At 36.7% G+C, this 20,245-nt stretch overlaps 1 protein-coding gene across 7 annotated transcripts in view; it reads left to right on the forward strand.

Moving 5' to 3' along the window:
• Nucleotides 1-20,245, forward strand: part of IDE (insulin degrading enzyme) — a 154,400-nt gene that overhangs the window by 89,242 nt on the left and 44,913 nt on the right. For 6 of the 7 annotated variants that reach the window (XM_078434592.1, XM_078434589.2, XM_078434590.2 and 3 more), the window contains 3 exons: nt 12,933-13,055; nt 18,908-19,020; nt 20,047-20,209. In XM_078434592.1, the coding sequence (XP_078290718.1) occupies nt 12,933-13,055; nt 18,908-19,020; nt 20,047-20,209 (399 nt within the window). Of the gene's footprint in view, nt 1-8,293; nt 8,391-12,932; nt 13,056-18,907; nt 19,021-20,046; nt 20,210-20,245 lie in introns of those variants that run through there. The other variant, XM_078434595.1, reaches the window with a different exon arrangement.

Consider the following 20,245-nt stretch of genomic DNA (forward strand, 5'->3'; position numbering starts at 1 on the left):
TTTTATTTATTTTTTTTTGAGAGAGAGACAGAATGTGAGCTGGGGAGGGGCAGAGAGAAAGGGAGACACAGAATCTGAAGCAGGCTCCAGGCTCTGAGTTGTCAGCACAGAGCCCAAGGCAGGCCTCGAACCCACAAACTGTGAGATCATGACCTGAGCCAAAGTCGGATTTCTTAACTGACTGAGCCACCCAGGCGCCCAAGCTGGCTATTTTTAAATGAACAAAAGCCAAGCATTATTTATTTTTAAGAAAACCTTGCGATAAGATGTTTGTCCTTTCTGGTGGGTTTTTCATGCTTCAAAATAGTATAGATCAGTTGCTTTCAAACTCTTTTGTATACAACCCACTGTAAGAAGCACGTTTTACTTAGCAACTCAGAGCACATATACGTGTGTTTGTGTAAGCAGATAAAACAAAAATTTTTACCAAACAGTATCTGCCTAATATCTTGGTATACCTTGTTATATTCTGTTTCTTTAAAAAAAAAAAAAAAAAAAAATTCTGGTCTGTCAATACATTAAATTTATTTCATTACAATCAAATGGGTTCCAACCCACAGTGTAAATAGTCCATAGTGTTAGGCAGTCATTTTAGTAGGCTCAGAAAAGACATTTGATAAAGCTCAGCACTCGTTCATGAACAAAAACAACAAAAAACTCTGGAGCTGATAAAAGCCTGCATCAAACATGAAAATTATTGATGAGGTTTCAAAAGGATTTCCATTGAAAGTGAAAACAAAACAGGAATACCCTGTAATAACTTTTTTATTCAGCTGTATCATTGCAGTAAAACAAGAGAAGGCAATGTGCTATGTAAGAGGTAGAAAGGAAGCAAAAGAAAAAAAAGAAAAAGAGGTAGAAAAGGAAGGAAAACTTATTCCTGAACACTGAGATAATTCACCCAGGTTGCCTAAAGACAAGAAACACCAAAATTGTATTTTTGTATCCATAGTAATTAATTTAGAAAAACATTACAGGAAAAATAATTTCATTTACAGTATAAAAGTAGCTTTAAGGTGTTTAGAAATGAATCTAATAAGAGGTGTGAGAAATATATAGTGGATATAAAAGAATACCTGAGTAAATGGGGAGATAAACCATGTTCATGAATGGGTAACCTCAGTATCACACAAATGTAAGTTCACCCCAAATTTATCCAAATTCAATGCAGTGCCAATTGAAAGCCCTAGTTTTGTTTTGTTTGTTTGAAGAGCCTGATAATCTGATTATAAAATTAATAAGAAAGAGTAAAGGGCCAAGAATAACTAAGATACTAAGAACAACAAAGAAGGGACTAATTCTCCCAGATACCAAGACTTACTGTTCTAGTTGTTACAGTAGCGGAACTATTGCAAGAATACAGGAAGATAAGAGATTATGGACCCTAGAAACATAGCACACATAGAAATTTGACCTAAGACAGAGGTACATTACAAATAGATGAAGAGAGGAGAAACTAGTTATCTGTGTAGAAATAAGTAAAATTAGATGCTTATGTCATACCATGCATAAAAATAAATTCCAGGTCAATTAGACCTAATTATGGGAAGGAAACTTTACAACTTGTAGAAGAAAATACAGATTTTTTTCATCTTAGGGAAAGCATTCTTAAAAGAAAAAAAGAGATAAACTAAAAAACAGACTCTTAACTATAGAGGACAAACTGACACTGATGGTCACCAAAAGAGAGGTGGGTAGAGGGATGGGTGAAATAGGTGAAGGGGATTAAGAGTACACTTACACGAACACTGAGTAGAGTATAGAATTGTTGAGTCACTGGATTGTACATCTGATACTAATATCACAAACCGTATCTTTTAGAGATAAAGATAAATCATAGGTTTAAAGATAAATTTGATTTCATCAAAATTTAAAATTTCTGTTCAATAGACATAAAAGCAAAAGATAATCCATACACTCATTGAAGGTATTTGCAAAGCATGTAACATAAAAAGTTGTATAAGTAAATAAGTAAAAGATAAAACAGCTCGTTAGAAAAAATAGGCAAAGGATATGAATATGGAGTTTACAGAAGAGGGTATTTGGGTAAACATAAAAAAGATGCTCAAATCATTAAAATCAGGGGGAAATTAAAATAAATAATTAAAAAATAAAAACACTGAGATACCATTTGACACCTATCAGGTTGGCAACAACAAAGTCAGGCGGAACTGAGGATTATGGTGAGGATGCAGGAAAACAGAAACTCAGATGCTGTTGATGGGAAAATAAATTGGTTCATCCACCTTGTAAAACAATTTGGCAATGTCTAATAAAGTGATGCCTACTCCCTTTGACCCAAGGAATTCATTTCTTCACAGGTACTCTAGAGAGAAACAACTTTAGTTATTGCGCACAGGGAACATACACAAGAATTCTCATGAAGCATTTTTTGAATTAGTGAAAAGTAGGAAATGACTTAAATGTCCAGCAACAGTCGAATAAATTAATACATTTTGGTCTATGCATACAGTAGAGTATTCTATAAAAGCTAAAATGAGTGAGCTAGAACTCATGTATGAAACCAGGTAAAGAGCAAAATATTTTGAGCAAAATGCAAGTTGCAGAATGTGTTTTGGGTGATAGCTTTCTATAAAATTTGAAGACAGGCAAACCAATACTGCATCTCGTAATGTCTGTATATGTATATGATCTAGTATAAAATGTGCATGAGAATGCTTAAACACCAACTTCCCTTTAGTATGTCTGCGAGTGGGGAGACAGACAGGCAGGAGAGACTGTATCTCTAGGAGGAGAAAGATTTGTAACAAAATGTGGCAAAATGTGAAGAGTGGTAAAACTGGGTGGTGAGTACATAGGTGTACATGGTGTAAGTCTGTATGTTTAAACATTTATAAATATTCCACAGTTTTAAAATTTAAGGATAAATGTGAAATATTTCTTTTACCCATTTATCATAAATGGAAAAACGAAAGGCTGAGAGGGTGACACTTTTCAGGATGAGCAGAAGAAGGCCTCCTTTTGTGTGTGGGGACTGTTTGTATGTTTACTACATAAGCACATCTGTGTCAAAAGATAGCTGCAGGTTACCTGTCTTGTTCTGGTAAGCGTTTGGTTTTGCAAACCTTTGTCTAACCAAGTGGGACAAGCCCTTAAATTACTATTCTTTTTCTTGTATCTTCGTTCCCATGCTGAGAGTTCTCACATTCTCAAACTGACATCTGGCAAGTATTTTTCTGTTTCAAGTTAGTTACTCTGTTTGAAAGTTGTTTTCCTAGATATTGTGTGTTAAATCTGTCTCCACACATGTCTTCATTGAATCCCTTTATGGCTCTCCTACCCTCAAACTTCAGCCAGGAATCCCACCTCTAACTAGCATATTCTAGGTGATTTAAAGTTTGGCCTCCGAAGTTGGGCAGCACTCTATTTAAGTATTTGCTCTACCACTGGCTAGCTCAGGGACACTGGGCACGTTGCTTAACTTCTGTAGGCCTCAGTTTCCTCCCATATCAGGTTGACATGAGAATTAAGTGAGGTTGTCCGTGTGAAGTGGTTGGAGAAAAGTCTGGGGTCTATAATAATGTTTAATAAGTTGGATTTTAAAAAATACTTTGGAAAAGGAAAAAGAAAAGAGAAAATCTTAGTTCTGGTCATTTTTTAGTGATCTGTTTCTCTAACCTAACACCACAGACATGATGGGAGCAGCTGGAAAGAAAATAAAAGAAGGAAGTCAAGTAGGTAGGGGAAACAACAGGCACTCCTTTATAAGTGGAATGAAAGGTGAAGTGGAAGGGCGTGTGGAAGAAGGGGGGTTTGTTACTTAGTTATTTACTATGTTTTATAGTTTGTACTATAGGATAAGAATTTAAGCAGGGTCTTACAAGTTGGCCCAGATGAGTCTTTCTCTCTTAGTTGACAAGTAATTCTTCTTTTAACCCCCTACATGTAAAGTACATTAGAATATGCAAAGAAATGTAACCAGTATCTTTACATTCAAAGTGCTTATAGTTGTGTTGGAAAGTTAAGACACACCCAGGATTTCACTGGAGTATAACCTTGGGTTTAGTTTTCTGGGATCATTATCTCTTCTTTGTCCTCCTCCTCACTAATTTTTATTGACTGCTGTGCTAAGTAATTTACCTGGATTGTTTAATTTAATTCTTACAGTATTCCCAGTAGGTATATACCCTTATTATTTCCATTTTATAGATGAGTAAACTAAGACTTGAGAGAAGATAAATTGCTTGTGATCACTCAGCTTTAAGTGCTGGGGCATGCTCTAAACCCAGATCTGTTACTTTTAATCACTATTCTATTCTGCCTGCTTAGGGTTGCCTGGAATTGAATTCTCCAGGACCTCAGAGGATATGCAAACTGAATTCTCCTGAAGGGTAGGTAGGATTTTCTTAAGCAGAAGAAAGGAAGAGCCGTTTAAGAGGAAAAGCAACTAATATTTATTGTATGAGTATTAAATGCCACACACTGAGTAGGTATTCTACCTAATATGATTTCACTTAATGTTTACCACAGTACTGAAATTTCATCATGCCCTGTGACAGATGTCGAAATGAGTATTGAGAGAGAATGGCCTTGAGGGGCATGCAGGGAGAGGGAGGTGGGGTGGTGGTGGAACTTTCTTTGTGGGTTCGGGGATTTGATATCACGTCAGTCTGAACTCAAAGCCGGTGTTCTTTACCATAATGTTAGGTTGGCCCCCAGAACTATGACAAAAAGAAAGGACCAAGGAGTGAGCCCAGTGTCTTTTGGAGAAAACAAGTTAGAATAGTTGTAACAAAGAACACTTTGCATAGGAAAAGGAAGGAACAGAGCAGGAAAATGGACTGGAAATGAAAAATAGGAAATGCAAACAAGATAACTGAAGGACTCCTGATCTTGAGATGATGGTAATGATACAAAATCAGATCCTGATAAAAGTTAATCATTTACTTTTCCTCCCTTACCTCCTTCTCTTTGTCTCCCTCCTTTTATTTTTTTTAAAAATTTTTTTAATGTTTATTTTTTAGAGATAGAGCATGAGTGGGGGCAGGGCGGAGAGCAAGAGGGAGACCCAAAATCTGAAGCAGGCTCCAGGCTCTGAGCTGTCAGCACAGAGCCTGACTTGTGGCTTGAACTCACAAACCATGAGGTCATGACCTGAGCCAAAGTTGGATGCTTAACCGACTGAGCCACCCAGGTGCCCCTCTCCCTCCTTCTTAAATGAAGAATTTAAAACATACAAAAATAAGCAAATACTGTAATGAATCTCGTGTATGCATTGCCCTGCTTCTGGCCCGTCCAGACTGATCCACATTCCCATTCACCCCCTTGTATTGTTTTGAAGAGATCCTAGATAGCATATCCCTTCACTCACAAAGATTTCAGTATATACCTCTCAAAGATGAGGACTCTTTTAAAAACAATATTATCACTAATAGCCAATCTAGTTTTCATATTTCTAGTTGTCTCATAAAAACCTGTAATTTTAAAAGTTTATTTGGATTAGGGTCCACATAATGTTCAAATGTTAGTGAGTGATAGGTCCTTAAATATCTTTTACTCTGTAGGTATAGGTTCATCCTTATCTCCCTCCCCTCCCCACCCTGAAATTAATTTATTGAAGGATGAGGTTGGTTGCTGCATAGAGCTTTTCATAGCCTAGATTTTCCTGCTTGCATCCCCAACAATATATTTTAGCATATTCCTATCTCTGACCTCTGTATTTCCACAAATTGGCAGGTGAGTATAGAGGCTTGATCAGATTCATGAGGTTTTTGGACAAGACTTCCTAGGTGGTGATGTGGTCTTCTGTCAGGGTCATATAATGTCTAGTGTTGGCAACCATTCATCCTCAGTGTGTCACTTCCCTAATTCTAATTCTCTTATTTCTCCTACTATTTGACCACCCAGTGGTACAGTTGTTATAGGAAAAAGCAAGACAAATGCTTGATTCGTTCCCTTCATTTACAGTTTTCAAAATAATGAATTGGTTCCCTAGCATCCTTGAATGATGACTCATTTGTTTGGTTATACAAATATTTGAATTGTTTCAGCCCACTTACTCATTTAATATTCCGTAAGTTTTTCCACGGATACTGTTTTTCATTGTTATTGTCTTTTTTTTTCCTTGCTAGCGTATGTGTCTATGGAAAATTAGAAATTTACAGAAACCTAGAACTGGATTAACCAAGTATACAGGTGCTTTATTAAGGCATTTATGAGGTTTTCATTTCTAGTCCCATCTCATAACTTACATCTTATCCTTGCATGTCCTAACCCAGGTGCAGGAGAATTGCCCTTTAGAATTTTATGGGAAAATTTGTATGTCTCAAAAGGCTTTAGTCCCTTCCAGAATTTTTAGAAGAATGCCGTAGCAGGAACAAAGAGCTTTTTAATTTTTGTTTATTTTTAATTTTTTTGTGTTTGTTTATTTTTGGGAGAGAGAAAGACAGTGTGTGAGTTGGGGGATAGGGGATAGAGAGAGGGAGACAGAATCCGAAGCAGGCTCCAGACTCTGAGCTCTAAGTGCAGAGCCCAATGTGGAGCTTGAGTCCACAAACTGCGAGATCATGACCTGAGCCAAAGTCGGACACGCAACCGATGGAGTCACCCAGGTGTCCCTAATTTTTATTTATTTATTTTTACTTATTGAGAGAGAGAGAGACAGAGACAGAGAGAGAATCCCAAGCAGGCTTGTGCTGATAGCGTGGGGCTCCATCTCACGAACTTGAGATCATGACTTGAGCAGAAATCAAGAGTCAGACACTTAACTGACTAAGCCAACCAGGAGCCCCAAGAAAGAGCTTTTTTTTTTTTTTAAAAAAATGTATAATACAATTGACCCTTGAATAGTGTGGGAGTTAAGAGTGCTGACTCTTCCCATAGCTGAAAATCCATGTGTAACTTTTTTTCTCTAAGTTTATTTATTTTTAAGTAATCTGTACACCCAACATAGGACTTAAACTCATGACCCTGAGATCAAGAATTACACATTCCCATGACTGAGCCAGCCAGGCGCCCCCCCATGTATAACTTGAATCCCCACAAAACTTTACTACTAATAGCTTATGTTGACCAGAAGCCTTACCAATAATGTAAACAACCCATATTTTGTATGTTATATGTATTGTATACTGTATTCTTACAATAAAGTAAGCTAGAGAAAAGAAAATGTTAAAATCATAAGAGAAAATACATTTATAGTCTTTACTGAATTGTATTTATTTATACAAGTACTGTATTTATTGGAAAAAATCCACAGGTGAGTGGATCCATGAATTCAAACCCATGTTGTTCAAGGGTCAACTGTACTTCCAAGTAATTAGCTATAGATATATTAACATGACTTTTAGAATCTTGGGATTTCAGAAAACACTTAAGATTTTCATCGTTTTAACTAGCAAGTTGACCTTCCATGAGAGCCTTATCACACATACAGTTGGAGATGGCTCTAGTTTCTACTTAAAAAATTTTTTTAATGTTTATTTACTTTGAGAGAGACAGAGACAGAATGTGAGCGGGTTAGGGACAGAGAGAAAGGGAGACACAGATCTGAAGCAGGATCCAGGCTCCGAGCTGTCAGCACGGAGTCTGACGCGGGGCTAGAACTGATGAGCTGTGAGATCATGACCTGAGCCGAAGTCAGACGCTCAACTGACTGAGCCACCCAGGCGCTCCAAGACGGCTCTAGTTTCTAAAACAGATTTCTAAAACTTCAAACTCAGTCTTTGATACATGATAAGATATATATGCTTGGCTTCAGAATTTTCCAGGAAAATAAATTCTTTTTCTTGAAATTTGGTATTTGTATACATTAGTACTGAGTTTGTAAGCTTTTTTCTTTTTAATAGTATTTAAAGTAGTTGTTGCAATGAAAATGTAGGCTAGCATTTACTGAGCTTTATAATTTATACAACCTTTTTCATATCCATTATCACTTTTCATAAGCTTCATAACAACCCAAGTTAATATTAAATAATTATTGTCTGACAGGCGCTATGCTGAGCCTTTATTATTCAAATAATCCTCCTAGCAATCCTCTGAGGTTGGTGCTTTTATTATTCTATGTTACAAATAAGGAAACTGGGGCCTAGCAAGGTTGAGAAACTTGCCTGTATCTCACAGCTAGGAAATGGAGGCGGCGGTGGTGGTGGGGGGGGGTGGGGTGTTGAGCCCTAGCTCTTAACAACTGGGCCTGTATCCATGTTGGTCCTATTTTGCCGACCAAATAAATGACCCCTTGGAGATGTTGGGAGACTTTTCCAAGGTCGTTTAATTGATATGTGATGGAGTCAGGACAAGAAACCCTGAATCTTCCAGCTGCCAAGCCAGTGCTCTCTCCAGCAGGCCCAGAGTAGAAGGGTTCCAGTCAGCAACCCTGATATCCTCAGTCCACTGCTGGAGCTCACTGTAATGGTAACAGAGCCAGAAAGGTAAGATTCAGGATTTTGGTAGCAGCATTTCAGTTGATACAAATGACCTAGCTGAGTTAGCACTAAATTAGGACAGTATGTGTCTAGAGACTGAACTGGTATTTGTTTTCCCAGCCATATTCACAGTGTTCTCCACCATGGATTCTTAGGTAGAAGAAAGTTATCTAGACCATTTACTGAGCTTTCTTCTCTACTTCAGTGCCACCATTTCTGTGATATTCTCAGAAGCCAGGAGTCTCTCCTACAATTCACATCATAACAGCAGTAGCTGTTGTTTATCGTGTGTTTATTTTGTTATACATGAAGTATTAAGTACTTTAAACTTTTTACAGATTCATTAACTGTCATAAAAGAGGTAGGTTCAAAACCATTTACCAGATCATTCCTACATATTACTTAAAGACGCAGAGTGTTACAAATACAGTTTGGGCATCTGATGTGCCCTTCATTTGCCGTTTCCCCCCTGCTTCTGGGAGGTAACTACTGTCTTAAGTTTGTTTGGTGACTACTATTACCATGTTTGTTTGTTTGTTTTTTTAATATCTCTAGTCATGTATTTATCTCTAAGCAATATGTTGTATAGTTTTTAGTTTTACAAAAATGGCATTTTATTGTGAGTAATCTCTGCCACTTGTATTTTTTTATTCACCATTATATTTGTAAGAGTTCTCCATATTGGTGAATGTGCCTCTGGTTAAGTTTTTAAATTTTTATTGCTGCTATTTGAAAAATTCACTGAATATATCACTCTTTTATCTATCTTCCTGTTAATGGAATAGTGCTGCTATAAGCATTCTTGTACATATGTCCTTGCACACAGTTCTTTAGGGTACACGTGTCCAGCAGTGGAATTACTGTGTAGTAGGATATGTACATCTTCACATTCAATAAATATTGTCAAGTTGTTGCTTATAGTGGTTGATTTAAAATACACTTTATCTTGTAGTGGCTGAGTTCTCATTTCTCCACATCCCTAAACAGCACTTGACATCATCAGGCTTTCATATTTTTGCTATTTATTGAATGTGAAATATTACTCTTAAGCTTGTCTACATGCGTTTTTTGTTTTTTTTTTTCTAATTTGGTGTAAACCTACCAATGTAAGAATTGATACTGAACCTAAGAGAAGTAAAGTGACTTGTTTAAGGTCATGCAACCAGAAGATGGCTGAAGCTGGATTAGATGAGAGCTCTGTGAACACCAAAGCCAGTGCCTGTTCCTCCCTACCTAAGGGTCATGGCCCCAACACCGACAGAGTTCACCTGGTGATTCAAGGACTGATTCTGAAGTTCTGTACATTATGCCCTGCTTTTCCTTTCATTTCGTTGTCTATTTCTTGAGAAATTCTACCAGCTAGCCTTCCTGTTTTTAACTCTTTTAAAGGATTTGTTATAAAAGGGTTAATAAACTTAATAGCAAGATGGAGTCTTTGCCCCATTTGTTTTTGAGGTGTGTGTGTGTGTGTGTGTGTGTGTGTGTGTGTGTGTGTGTTTAAACAGCGCCCATTTATTAGCTCACAGTTTTGTAGGTCAGAAGTCTGACATGGCATGGGATTCCCTGCTCAGGGCATCACAAGGCTGTAATCAAGATACTGACCACATAAAGTTTCCTTCTGAAGGCTCTGGGGAAAAACATCTTTCAACATCATTCTTAACCATTGGCAAAATTCAGTTCCTTTTTACCGTTTCCATGCTCAGCTGCTCCAAGCTCCTAAATATCACCTGCATTCCCTGCTATGTAGTCCCCTTTCTCTTCAAGCCAGTGATGGTATGCCAGTCAGTTCTTTCTTATGCTTTGAATCTTTGACATCTTCTTCAGCCACTTGCCAAATAAAATGCTTTGTATGTATGTATTTATTCTTAAAAATTATTAAGAAAATTTTTTGGTTGGCTCATTTGTACCTGGTATCCATGTTTCTCTGTCAATGGATTGAGAGCTGATTATCCTGATCCCAAGAGAGTCATAGTGGAGAACCTCTTCCTCTTTCTAATTCAGGTACCTCTAAGGATATGAAACAGCCATCTGGGCTGTGTTCCCAAATGGACCATAATTTCCTACTGTCATCACATATTAGAAAAACTGAAAACGTGTAGGCAGCAAAGAAATGAGTATGTAGATTCATAGAATGGTATCTCTTTATAGCAAATAGATTGAGCAAATGTGATTGAGCTTCTGTTTAGCAGTTTAGTCAGAGATCCTGTATCATTAAGATTTTGGACCTCAGGTGAGCTAGACTGTTGTTGATAATGGCTTCTTTGGCTCTTTTTTTTTCTTTTAACTTTTTGTTGAAGTAAATTTGCAGGAAAGTTTGTGTGGTTCTGATAAATTATTGCTGTTTTTACCTTTGCTGCTATTTGAAGAATCAGTTAAATTAATGTACTGCTATTACTTATGTATGAACCCTTGAATTTTCAAAAACAGCACAATATGGAACCAGCAGACAGTGAAGAAACAGAACATTAACTGCACCTCACTGGCCGTCTTTCTGCCTCTTTGTAGTCACTGTCCATCCCTTAAGGGTAACCTCTGTCTGGCTTCTCATAACCCAGATTAGTTTTGTCTGTTTTTTTGCTTTGTATAAATGAAATGAAAAAGTGTATCCTCTTTGTGTCTGGCTTCTTTCATTCAACCTTAAGGTTGTGAACTTAATCCATACTGTTGTGTATAAACAGTAGGTTGTTCATTCTCTTTGCTGTCTAGTATTCTGTCGGGTTCTTTGGCTCGTTTGAATATAGCATTGCCAGTGTTTTGCCATGATCTGTGTTTTACTATGTTTGGGGTATGTTCCTACTTTACCTCTATTTTTAAAGTGGGTCTAAAGATAAAGGATAGGAACTAGAATGGTAGGATATTCAGATACATTAAAATCCAAGCAGAATGTGTTAGAGCTGGTCAACCTGAAGGAACTTTTCAGTTCTAAATGGGGCCATGATCTTGGTCTTCATAAGCTTTGATTTGAGGGGTTTTTGTTTTGTTTTGTTTTGTTTTGTTTTGTTTTGTTTTTAACCCAGAATATGGACCTGATTGTGAATAGGCAAATCAGATCACATTTAGACAAAAATCTGGTTTTGGTCTCACACTATCACATTTATAGCCTGTTAAAATAAAACTAAATTTCTCCAGATTTGAGTCTCTCAGTTTGTCATTCTTAGTTCACATATTGTAGGAATCTGAGCTTGGCAGAGTAAATGACTAAAGAAGCTGTATGGAGTAGTCCCTCTGGAATTGAGGCTGTTGGAATCTTCTATTAGTATAAAAGAAAGGCACCATCTAGTTTTATCTTAATATGAGAGAACTTCAAACCATTACCCAGGAAAAAGTGCTTTTTCTTCTGAATACTTTTAAAAACACCCGAGTCCCTCAGGTAAAGTGAAGGGATGTCTCAGGACCCCAAGTAGAACACATCTTTAGTGTGAACTTGAGAGGATTTGTTAAGAACCTGAAAACTTGACTAGCAAGCTACTGCTAGTGAATATGAGCATATCTGATCCTTTTGTGACTAGAAAAAGGTTAATGAGCTCTTGCTAGGCTGTTGTTTGCACACACTCTCCACTAGATCTGTTGATTCAAGCATTCAGGCGTGAATCTTGGCTCAGGACTATGCAGCTGTACAGTGCTAAACAATGGATTTAGGAACGCCATCTGGTGGCTCTCTCTAGATACCCAGATTCAGGAGGAGAGGGACTCTTCAGATGCCAATTCAGCAGCCATTCTAATGACCCAGTTGGGGGGAGGGGACATATAAAGAATGTGTTCTGCCATAGTTTCATCTCTGCAGATGAAAATAAATAAAAGCTATTTAGGATTTTTAGGATATTTTAGGATTTGAGGATATTTCGAGTCAAGGTGCCATTTTGGGGGAGACAGCAGTCATTAGAATTCTCTCTCTCTGTCCCTAAATTGCAAGATTTTTGTTAGAAAGGTAGTGCTTACAGATTGTGACCATTTGCTTTTGACTTGCATGCTTCACCCTAATTGAGTTATTAAATTTCATGAGATCTCATAGTGGTACACTATATACATTGCTTGAGACTTACAAAAATAGCATTGCATCCTATTTTTACCAGTCTAGATCAAATCCATGAGAATTCGCATCACAAATTTAATGCTTCAGCCAAGAATAGTACATTTCTTTCCACAAGTAACTTGGTAAGTTCCGAAAAGATCCCTCAAGGACTCTCCTCAATTAATTATGGAGTACATAGGGAATTGAAAATTAAAGTAAGTGTGAATGGAGGCCATGTAGATCTCATTTTGTCTTATGAGTGCTCATAATATCTACTATCTCATAGGGATTTTAAGGTGTATAATTTTCATAAAGCACTTTAAGTTCCTGAGGGAAAACTCTCTATAGTTTAAAATGTTACTAATTTGTACTATTCTATCCTGTTTATCCAGCTTACTTTCAGGCATATTAACTAATCATTATATCTGTTAGTTTGAACTCTTGTTTTTTAAGTTTACTTTACAGCAATGTGAGTAATATAACTTTAAAGTCCATGTATTTTTCCTTTTCTAAGAAATGTTTTTCTTCCTTTTCAGGAAACAAATATACTTTGGAGACTAGACCAAACCAAGAAGGCATTGATGTAAGGCAAGAACTACTGAAATTCCATTCTACTTATTATTCATCAAACTTGATGGCAATTTGTGTGTTAGGTCGAGGTAAGAATCCTTGAAATTTTTCATAGAATTGGATAATCTAAGTTTTCCATTTGTATATAAGAATATACTTTGGAAGGATATAAGATACGGCCTTTTATCTGCTGAGAGGCTTTAGAAAATGATCTCCTTGTTGGAGAATATGTGGAGAGGAATTTTGTTTTTAACTCTATATTCTAAGAAGAAGTACAGATGATTTAAAATGGAGACCTGAGGGAAATATAAATCACATATAAAAGCAAAGAAAGGTAGTATAAAGGAAAAGATGAACAGATTTGATCTTATAACAATTCACAAAACTAGAAACGAGATTAAAAGCCAGATGGGAAAAAAAAGAGGCAGATGATGGTACACTGGGAAAACAATTTGAAATATATACAACAAAGGTTTGACTTTATATTTACGTAATTATTTTTTAATTTTATTTTTTAAAGTTATTTACTTATTAAAAGTTTTTTTCTTAATGTTTATTTATTTTTGAGACAGAGACAGAGCATGAACAGGGGAGGGGCAGAGAGAGAGGGAGACACAGAATCTGAAACAGGCTCCAGTCTCTGAGCCATGGGCATAGAGCCCAACGCGGGGCTCGAACCCACGAACTGTGAGATCGTGACCGAGCCGAAGTTGGACGCTTAACCGACTGAGCCACCTGGGCGCCCCTAAAGTTTTTTTTTTTTAAGTTTTTATTTTAATTCAAGTTGGTTAATATATAGTATTATATTAATTTCAGGTGTACAATACAGTGACTTAACAGTTCCATATATCACATGGTGTTCATCACAACAAAAGTACACTCCTTAATCCCTATCACCTGTTTCACCCATTTCTCGCCCCCCCCCCCCCCCCCACCTCCCTAGCTCCATCAGTGTGGTCTCTATAGTTAAAAGTCTTTTTCTTGATTTGTGTCTGTCTCTCTACCTTTTTCTCCCCCCCCCTTTACTTGTTTGTTTTATTTCTTAAATTCTACATGAGTGAAATCATACGGCATTTGTCTTTCTCTGACTGACTTATTTCACTTAGCATAATACTCTCTAGCTCAACCCATGTTGCAAATTGCAAGATTTCACTCTCTTTTATGGCTGAGTAATCCGTTGTAGATTTGTACTGTATCTTCTTTATCTGTTCATCTGTCGATGGACACTTGGGCTGCGTCCATATAAAGGTTTGACATTTTTTTTTAATTTTTTTATGTTTTTATTTATTTTTGAATGAGAGAGAGAAAGACAACATGAGTGGGGAGGGGCAGAGAGAGAGGGATATACAGAATCCAAAGCAGGTTTTAGGCTCTGAGCTGTCAGCACAGAGTCCAACGCGGACTCGAACTCACAAACCGCGAGATCATGACCTGAGCTAAAGTTGGACGCTTAACTGACTGAGTCACTCAGGCACCCCAAAGATTTGACTTTTTAAATGCAGATTAACTAGGGGTACCTGGGTGGCTCATTCAGTTGAGCATCTGACTTCAGCTGAGGTTATGATCTCACAGTTTGTGAGTTTGAGCCCTGCGTAAAGCTCTGTGCTGACAGCTGAGCCTGGAGCCTGCCTTGAATTCTGTGTCTCCCTCTCTCTCTGACACTCCCCCATTCACACTCTGTCTCCCTCTCTCTCAAAAATAAATAAACATTAAAAAAATTTTAATGCAGATTAACTAAAGATAATAAAGTGTTTCTTTCTGTTAAATTACCTTAATTTTGTTTTTGTTTTCAAGTAATACTCATTATGGAGGAGCAGTGCCCTTTTGTATTGGTGGTAGTGTATACAATTTATGCAGTTCCTCTAGACTTTCTGGAGGACAGTTTAACAAGATGCATCATCCTTAAAAAGTTTATTTTTACTTCTAGAAATGCAATCTGAGGAAATAACTAGAGTTGTCCAAAAAGGTGATGCACTAGAATGTTTCTGTCAGTATAGTGTTTATTAGCAAAAAGTTAGAAACAATCTGACTGTTCATTAATTGAAGATAGGTTAAATAATGATGTTATAGCTATGTAATAGGTCATCTTATAGAAAATAGCATCTCTTTTCCCACTTTCTCTTCTCCTGCCTGCTTTATTTTTCTTTACAACATTTATTACCACCTGAAATACTATTCATTTTCATTGCCCACTGCACTAGAAAGTAATTTACTTGAGAATAGAAACTGTTTTGTTCACTCTTTGCCACCAGTGCCTGAGTTAGTGTTCGACACATCACATGCACATGGTAAATATGTATGTCCAGTAGAAAACGAAAACACTCTATAAAAACTATGTGCTGTATGATCCCATTTGGGGATTTATAAAAAATTATTTTTAATAGACATATGTGGTATATACATAAGACAAAATAGAAAAACATATACTAGAAATTTAATGTGATATCGCAGTTTAGAACTGACACTCTAGACTCTGACAACTTGGGTTTGAATTCCAGATATACCACCTACTTAGCCATGTGGCTGTGAGCTAACAAAATTACTTCAGATCTCCGACCTTTAGTTTTTGCTTTTTTAAAATGGAGTTGTGCTACCTCATACCTGTTGTGAGGTTTAATCAAGATAATGCAGAAAAAGTGTTTAGCATAATGCTTGGCACAGCAAATGCTCCATAAATGGTAGCTATTTTTAGCTTCCCATAATCATGAGATTATGAGCGACTTTTGTTTTCTTTTTGTATTTGTGGTAAGTTTTCTACTTTTGGCAAATGTGACTTTTTGTAGGTAGGAAATAAACAACCAAATACATTTTAAGTTGGTAACAAGAACCAAGCTATAAAATGGGTCCAAGAAGTAAAGCCAATTAAAAAAAAAAAGTATATCTTTAATTCTGTGTGCTTGCTAAAGGTAACTAGGTCTAGAGTGTTAAATATCACTTGGTATTTAGAGCCTAGTCCTGGGAGTATTTTTGTCTATGTTGTATTGAGACAAAAAGCACTTGATTTCAGTAAGCACTTAATTGGACAAGTAATAATGACAACAGATGAATCAGGCGGGAAGCCTGCCTTCAGTGTTCTCTGTTTAGTGGAAGTGAGAGTGTCTAAGAGAAACAGACATTTCAGTTCCTCGATTGCACACACGTCACTCTCCTAGAGTGACTGACTTGTGCTCAGTTCAGTGGACTTGATTAGGGGCCCTGGGAGAAGTGTCCTTGCAGTGTAAAAGGTTTGAGGAGGAAACAGGATCTCTCAGAGGATTAATAGAAAATCCGCTCCTTCTTCTAGGATGAGGGGAGAGAAAGAGTAACCATGTGGAAGGATCTCTGTCACAAAGGGACAAAAAAGTTTTTCTCTGTTCTCCCATGGGACCATCCCTCTAGTTGTGGCAGCACTAATTACCTGGAAACTTGGCAAATAGGTAACTATCAAGTACAAACACTGGGATTGCCAAGTCCCCATGATGTAAAGACAAAGGGACTCTATTCCCTGTCTGGTAGCTCACTGCTTAGTGGAGAAGACAGACTGCAGAATTGTATGGCTGCTTTACCTTTATAAAGCTACATTGTGAACTTATGCTTTTAGGATAGAAATACTTCAGGGGCACACCTGGTAGGACCTTGTTGTAAAGGGCCTTGCTGTTCTCAGCACTTCAGGTTGATAAACCTTTGCTTACTGCCCACCTTGTTTCAAGTCCCATGTTCCATCTGTGGATAAAGAGATCTCTTACATCTCTTGCCCTAAATATATGCATTCCATTCCTGACTTCACATGTCAAGTAACAAGCAGCCACTGGTCTGCCTTTTATTTGGCTCTGGACATTTCGAGGTCCTGCATACATGTCAAAAATTTTGAAGCAAAAATATGTACATTTTATAAATAAAGTGCAAATGCCCGCATTCATAAGTTTAAAAGAGAATTTTGTACTATAGAAAGGCAAATCTCAAATAGTGGTTAAGTGCTCTCTAAAGAGTTCATGGAAAAGTTCAAAATGGGTCATAGAATATTAAGGGAAATTTCTTACTTGATCCAAATGCTTCTTGACAGTAACAAGTGATGAATGTTTATACTATTTATAAATAACCTATTCTTGAGGAGACAGAATCAAGGTGAGTAGTTGGTTATCTTGTTTATAAAAAGATAACCTTTTTTCACGTTTTGATTTTTTTTTTTTTTAAAGATTTTATCTTTATAGCCAACGTGGGGCTCAAACTCACAACCCTGAGATCAAGAGCCTCTTATTCAATGGACTGAGCCAGTCAGGTGCCCTTTAATTTTCTGAATAATAGAAATATGTGTATAGGGGAAAAATTTTATCCCACATGGGTATAAAATGGAAATCAGGGTTTTTTTTCCCCTCCCGTCCTGTGATGACAATATCCTCTCCTTAAAGATCTCACCTTAAGTCATTTCTTGTTATACTTTCAAAAGTGGAATTTTGTTAGTATACTTACATATATATATATATATGCCTGTTAAAAAAATAACTGAGGGCCGCCTGGCTCACTCAGTTGGTAGAGCATGTGACTCTTGATCTCAGGGTTGTGAGCTTGAGCCCCACGTTGGGTAGAGAGATTACTTAAAGATAAAATCTTAGGGGCGCCTGGGTGGCGCAGTCGGTTAAGCGTCCGACTTCAGCCAGGTCACGATCTCGCGGTCCGTGAGTTCGAGCCCCGCGTCAGGCTCTGGGCTGATGGCTCGGAGCCTGGAGCCTGTTTCCGATTCTGTGTCTCCCTCTCTCTCTGCCCCTCCCCCGTTCATGCTCTGTCTCTCTCTGTCCCAAAAATAAATAAAAAAAAAACGTTGGGAAAAAATTTAAAAAAAAAAAAAAAAAAAAAAAAAAAGATAAAATCTTAAAAAAAAAAAAATAACGAGATTGCCTGCAGTTTTCACTTAATAGAGCTTTGAGATATTTTCATATGAGTGCATAGACTTCTCTCTCTTATTAATGATCCCATAAAATTCTAATGTATAGACATGTCATAACATTCACATGCTCAGGGATGTTTAGGTCATTTCCAGTTTTCGTTATAAACAGTGCTGCAGTGAACATACTGTACATACAGCTTTATAAGCCTTTCAGTCATGACTCTTTATAAAAGAATATAGGTAGCTGATAAAGAATAACTTAAGTAGCCATTGAATTCTACCGACAGTTAACAAGTCTTTGAGTGAATTTGGCACATTATGATACAGAATCATGTAATGTTAGACCTTGGAAGAGACTTGTGATCCTCTTACCCAGTGTTCTCATTTTACAGAACCTGAAATAGTTAACCAGTTTGTCCGAGTAGTTTGTTGACATGGTTGGTGAAGCTGGGGTCAGGATCCAAGTCCTCTAATCTCCCCACCCAGGGTTCTTTTCACCATTTTATACTCTTTCCCCACAAAATCACTTACATTTGACTGTTAACAATGGGCTTAGATTGTGTCTGTTTATGAAGTAAATGTTATAATCTTATCAGCTGATGGTTTAGTATGTGCCTTTTGGCAATTGTAGATCAAATAGTTTTCCAAATGTAACCAATTATTATCGTTTTTAATACTTGTTTTAAATTTATTGCAAGATAACATTTGTGAAGCAGTTTTTTTAAACTGTAAAGAGCTATTAGACATGTGTGAGCTATTATCCATATTACTTAGCTTTAGAAGTTATATAGGCTCTGGCAAGATTTAACAGAGTGCTTTAACTTTATCAGATGAAGTTTTAAAAAAAAATGTAGGTTTTCTTCTTAATAGTCCTAAAGATTTTTCAGGAGGTCTTAGGGTTTTGTTCTGTTTCTCCCCCCAGGTTCATTGAGATGTAATTGACATATAACATTGTGTAAGTTTAAAGTATTTTGTTGTAGTGATTTTATGTATGTATATATGATCTTAAGGTTTTAAATACTACCTGTCAAGTTATGATTAGTTGAAGTTCTATTTTCACTGTCTGTTTTCTTATAGAATCTTTAGATGACCTGACTAATCTGGTGGTAAAGTTATTTTCTGAAGTAGAGAACAAAAATGTCCCATTGCCAGAATTTCCTGAACACCCTTTCCAAGAAGAACATCTTAAAGTAAGTGAATGTATTTCTGATATATATATATATGAATGTATCAGAATGTATTTGTGATATATATATAGAATATATATATTCTGATATATATATATATAGAGAGAGAGAGAGAGAGAATATATATATTCTGATATGTATATATATATACATTCATTTATATATATATATATATAAATGAATGTATTTCTGATATATATATATACACACACACATATATACATATACATATATATATATATGTATATATATACATACATATATATATATATGTAGGTATGTATATATATATGTATGTATATATAGTTTTACTTTATGGACATAATATATGCCTAGTTTAGCAAACAGTAGATGAATAATTTTGAAAGTTTTATTTATATAGTTTATTTAACATCTGTTTGGATAATCAAATCAATTTCACATTTACAGGGATATGAATCACCAAAAAGATACCAATATATATCTGATCTTTGCATGCTAAAAGTAATTTTGGTAGTTATAGCTTTGACAAACTGTAGAAACTGTTATCCACGGTCAGAAGGCAAGCATATTGAGCTGCATGGTGTAGGGGACTGGACATGGGCTGCACACCAACTGTAATGAAATTCCACTTAGAAGGAACCTAGGCCAGGGGTGCCTGGGTGGCTCAGTCGTTAAGCATCCGACTCTTGGTTTTGGCTCAGGTCATGATCTCATGGTTTGTGAGTTCGAGCCCTACATCAAGCTCTTCACTGACAGCGCGGAGCCTATGTGGGAGTCTCTCTCTTCCCCTCTGTCTCTCCTCCTCTCTCTCTCTCTCTCTCTCTCAAAATAAATAAATAAATTTTAAAAATTAAAATTTATATTAAAAAAAGAAGAAGAAGGGGCCCAGGCCATTTATTTCTTTGTGGACAATACAGTTTACTCTGGCAATTGATTCTCCTTTGGATTTGGGATTCTTCCATGAAAATCTGTATTCTTCATAGTTTGTAAATATTTTATTCAGTGGGAGTTGTGTATAGCTAATCTTTTGTGGTCTTTTTTTTCTAGCAACTTTACAAAATAGTACCCATTAAGGATATTAGGAATCTTTATGTGACATTTCCCATACCTGACCTTCAGAAATACTACAAGTCAAATCCTGGCCATTATCTTGGTCATCTCATTGGGCATGAAGGTCCTGGAAGTCTGTTATCAGAACTTAAATCAAAGGGTAAGTCTTTGGCCACTGGTGTACTGCTCCACATCT

The sequence above is a fragment of the Panthera onca genome, chromosome D2 (genome assembly GCF_046562875.1).
Source record: "Panthera onca isolate mPanOnc1 chromosome D2, mPanOnc1 haplotype 2, whole genome shotgun sequence".
In the NCBI taxonomy this organism is placed as follows: domain Eukaryota; kingdom Metazoa; phylum Chordata; class Mammalia; order Carnivora; family Felidae; genus Panthera; species Panthera onca.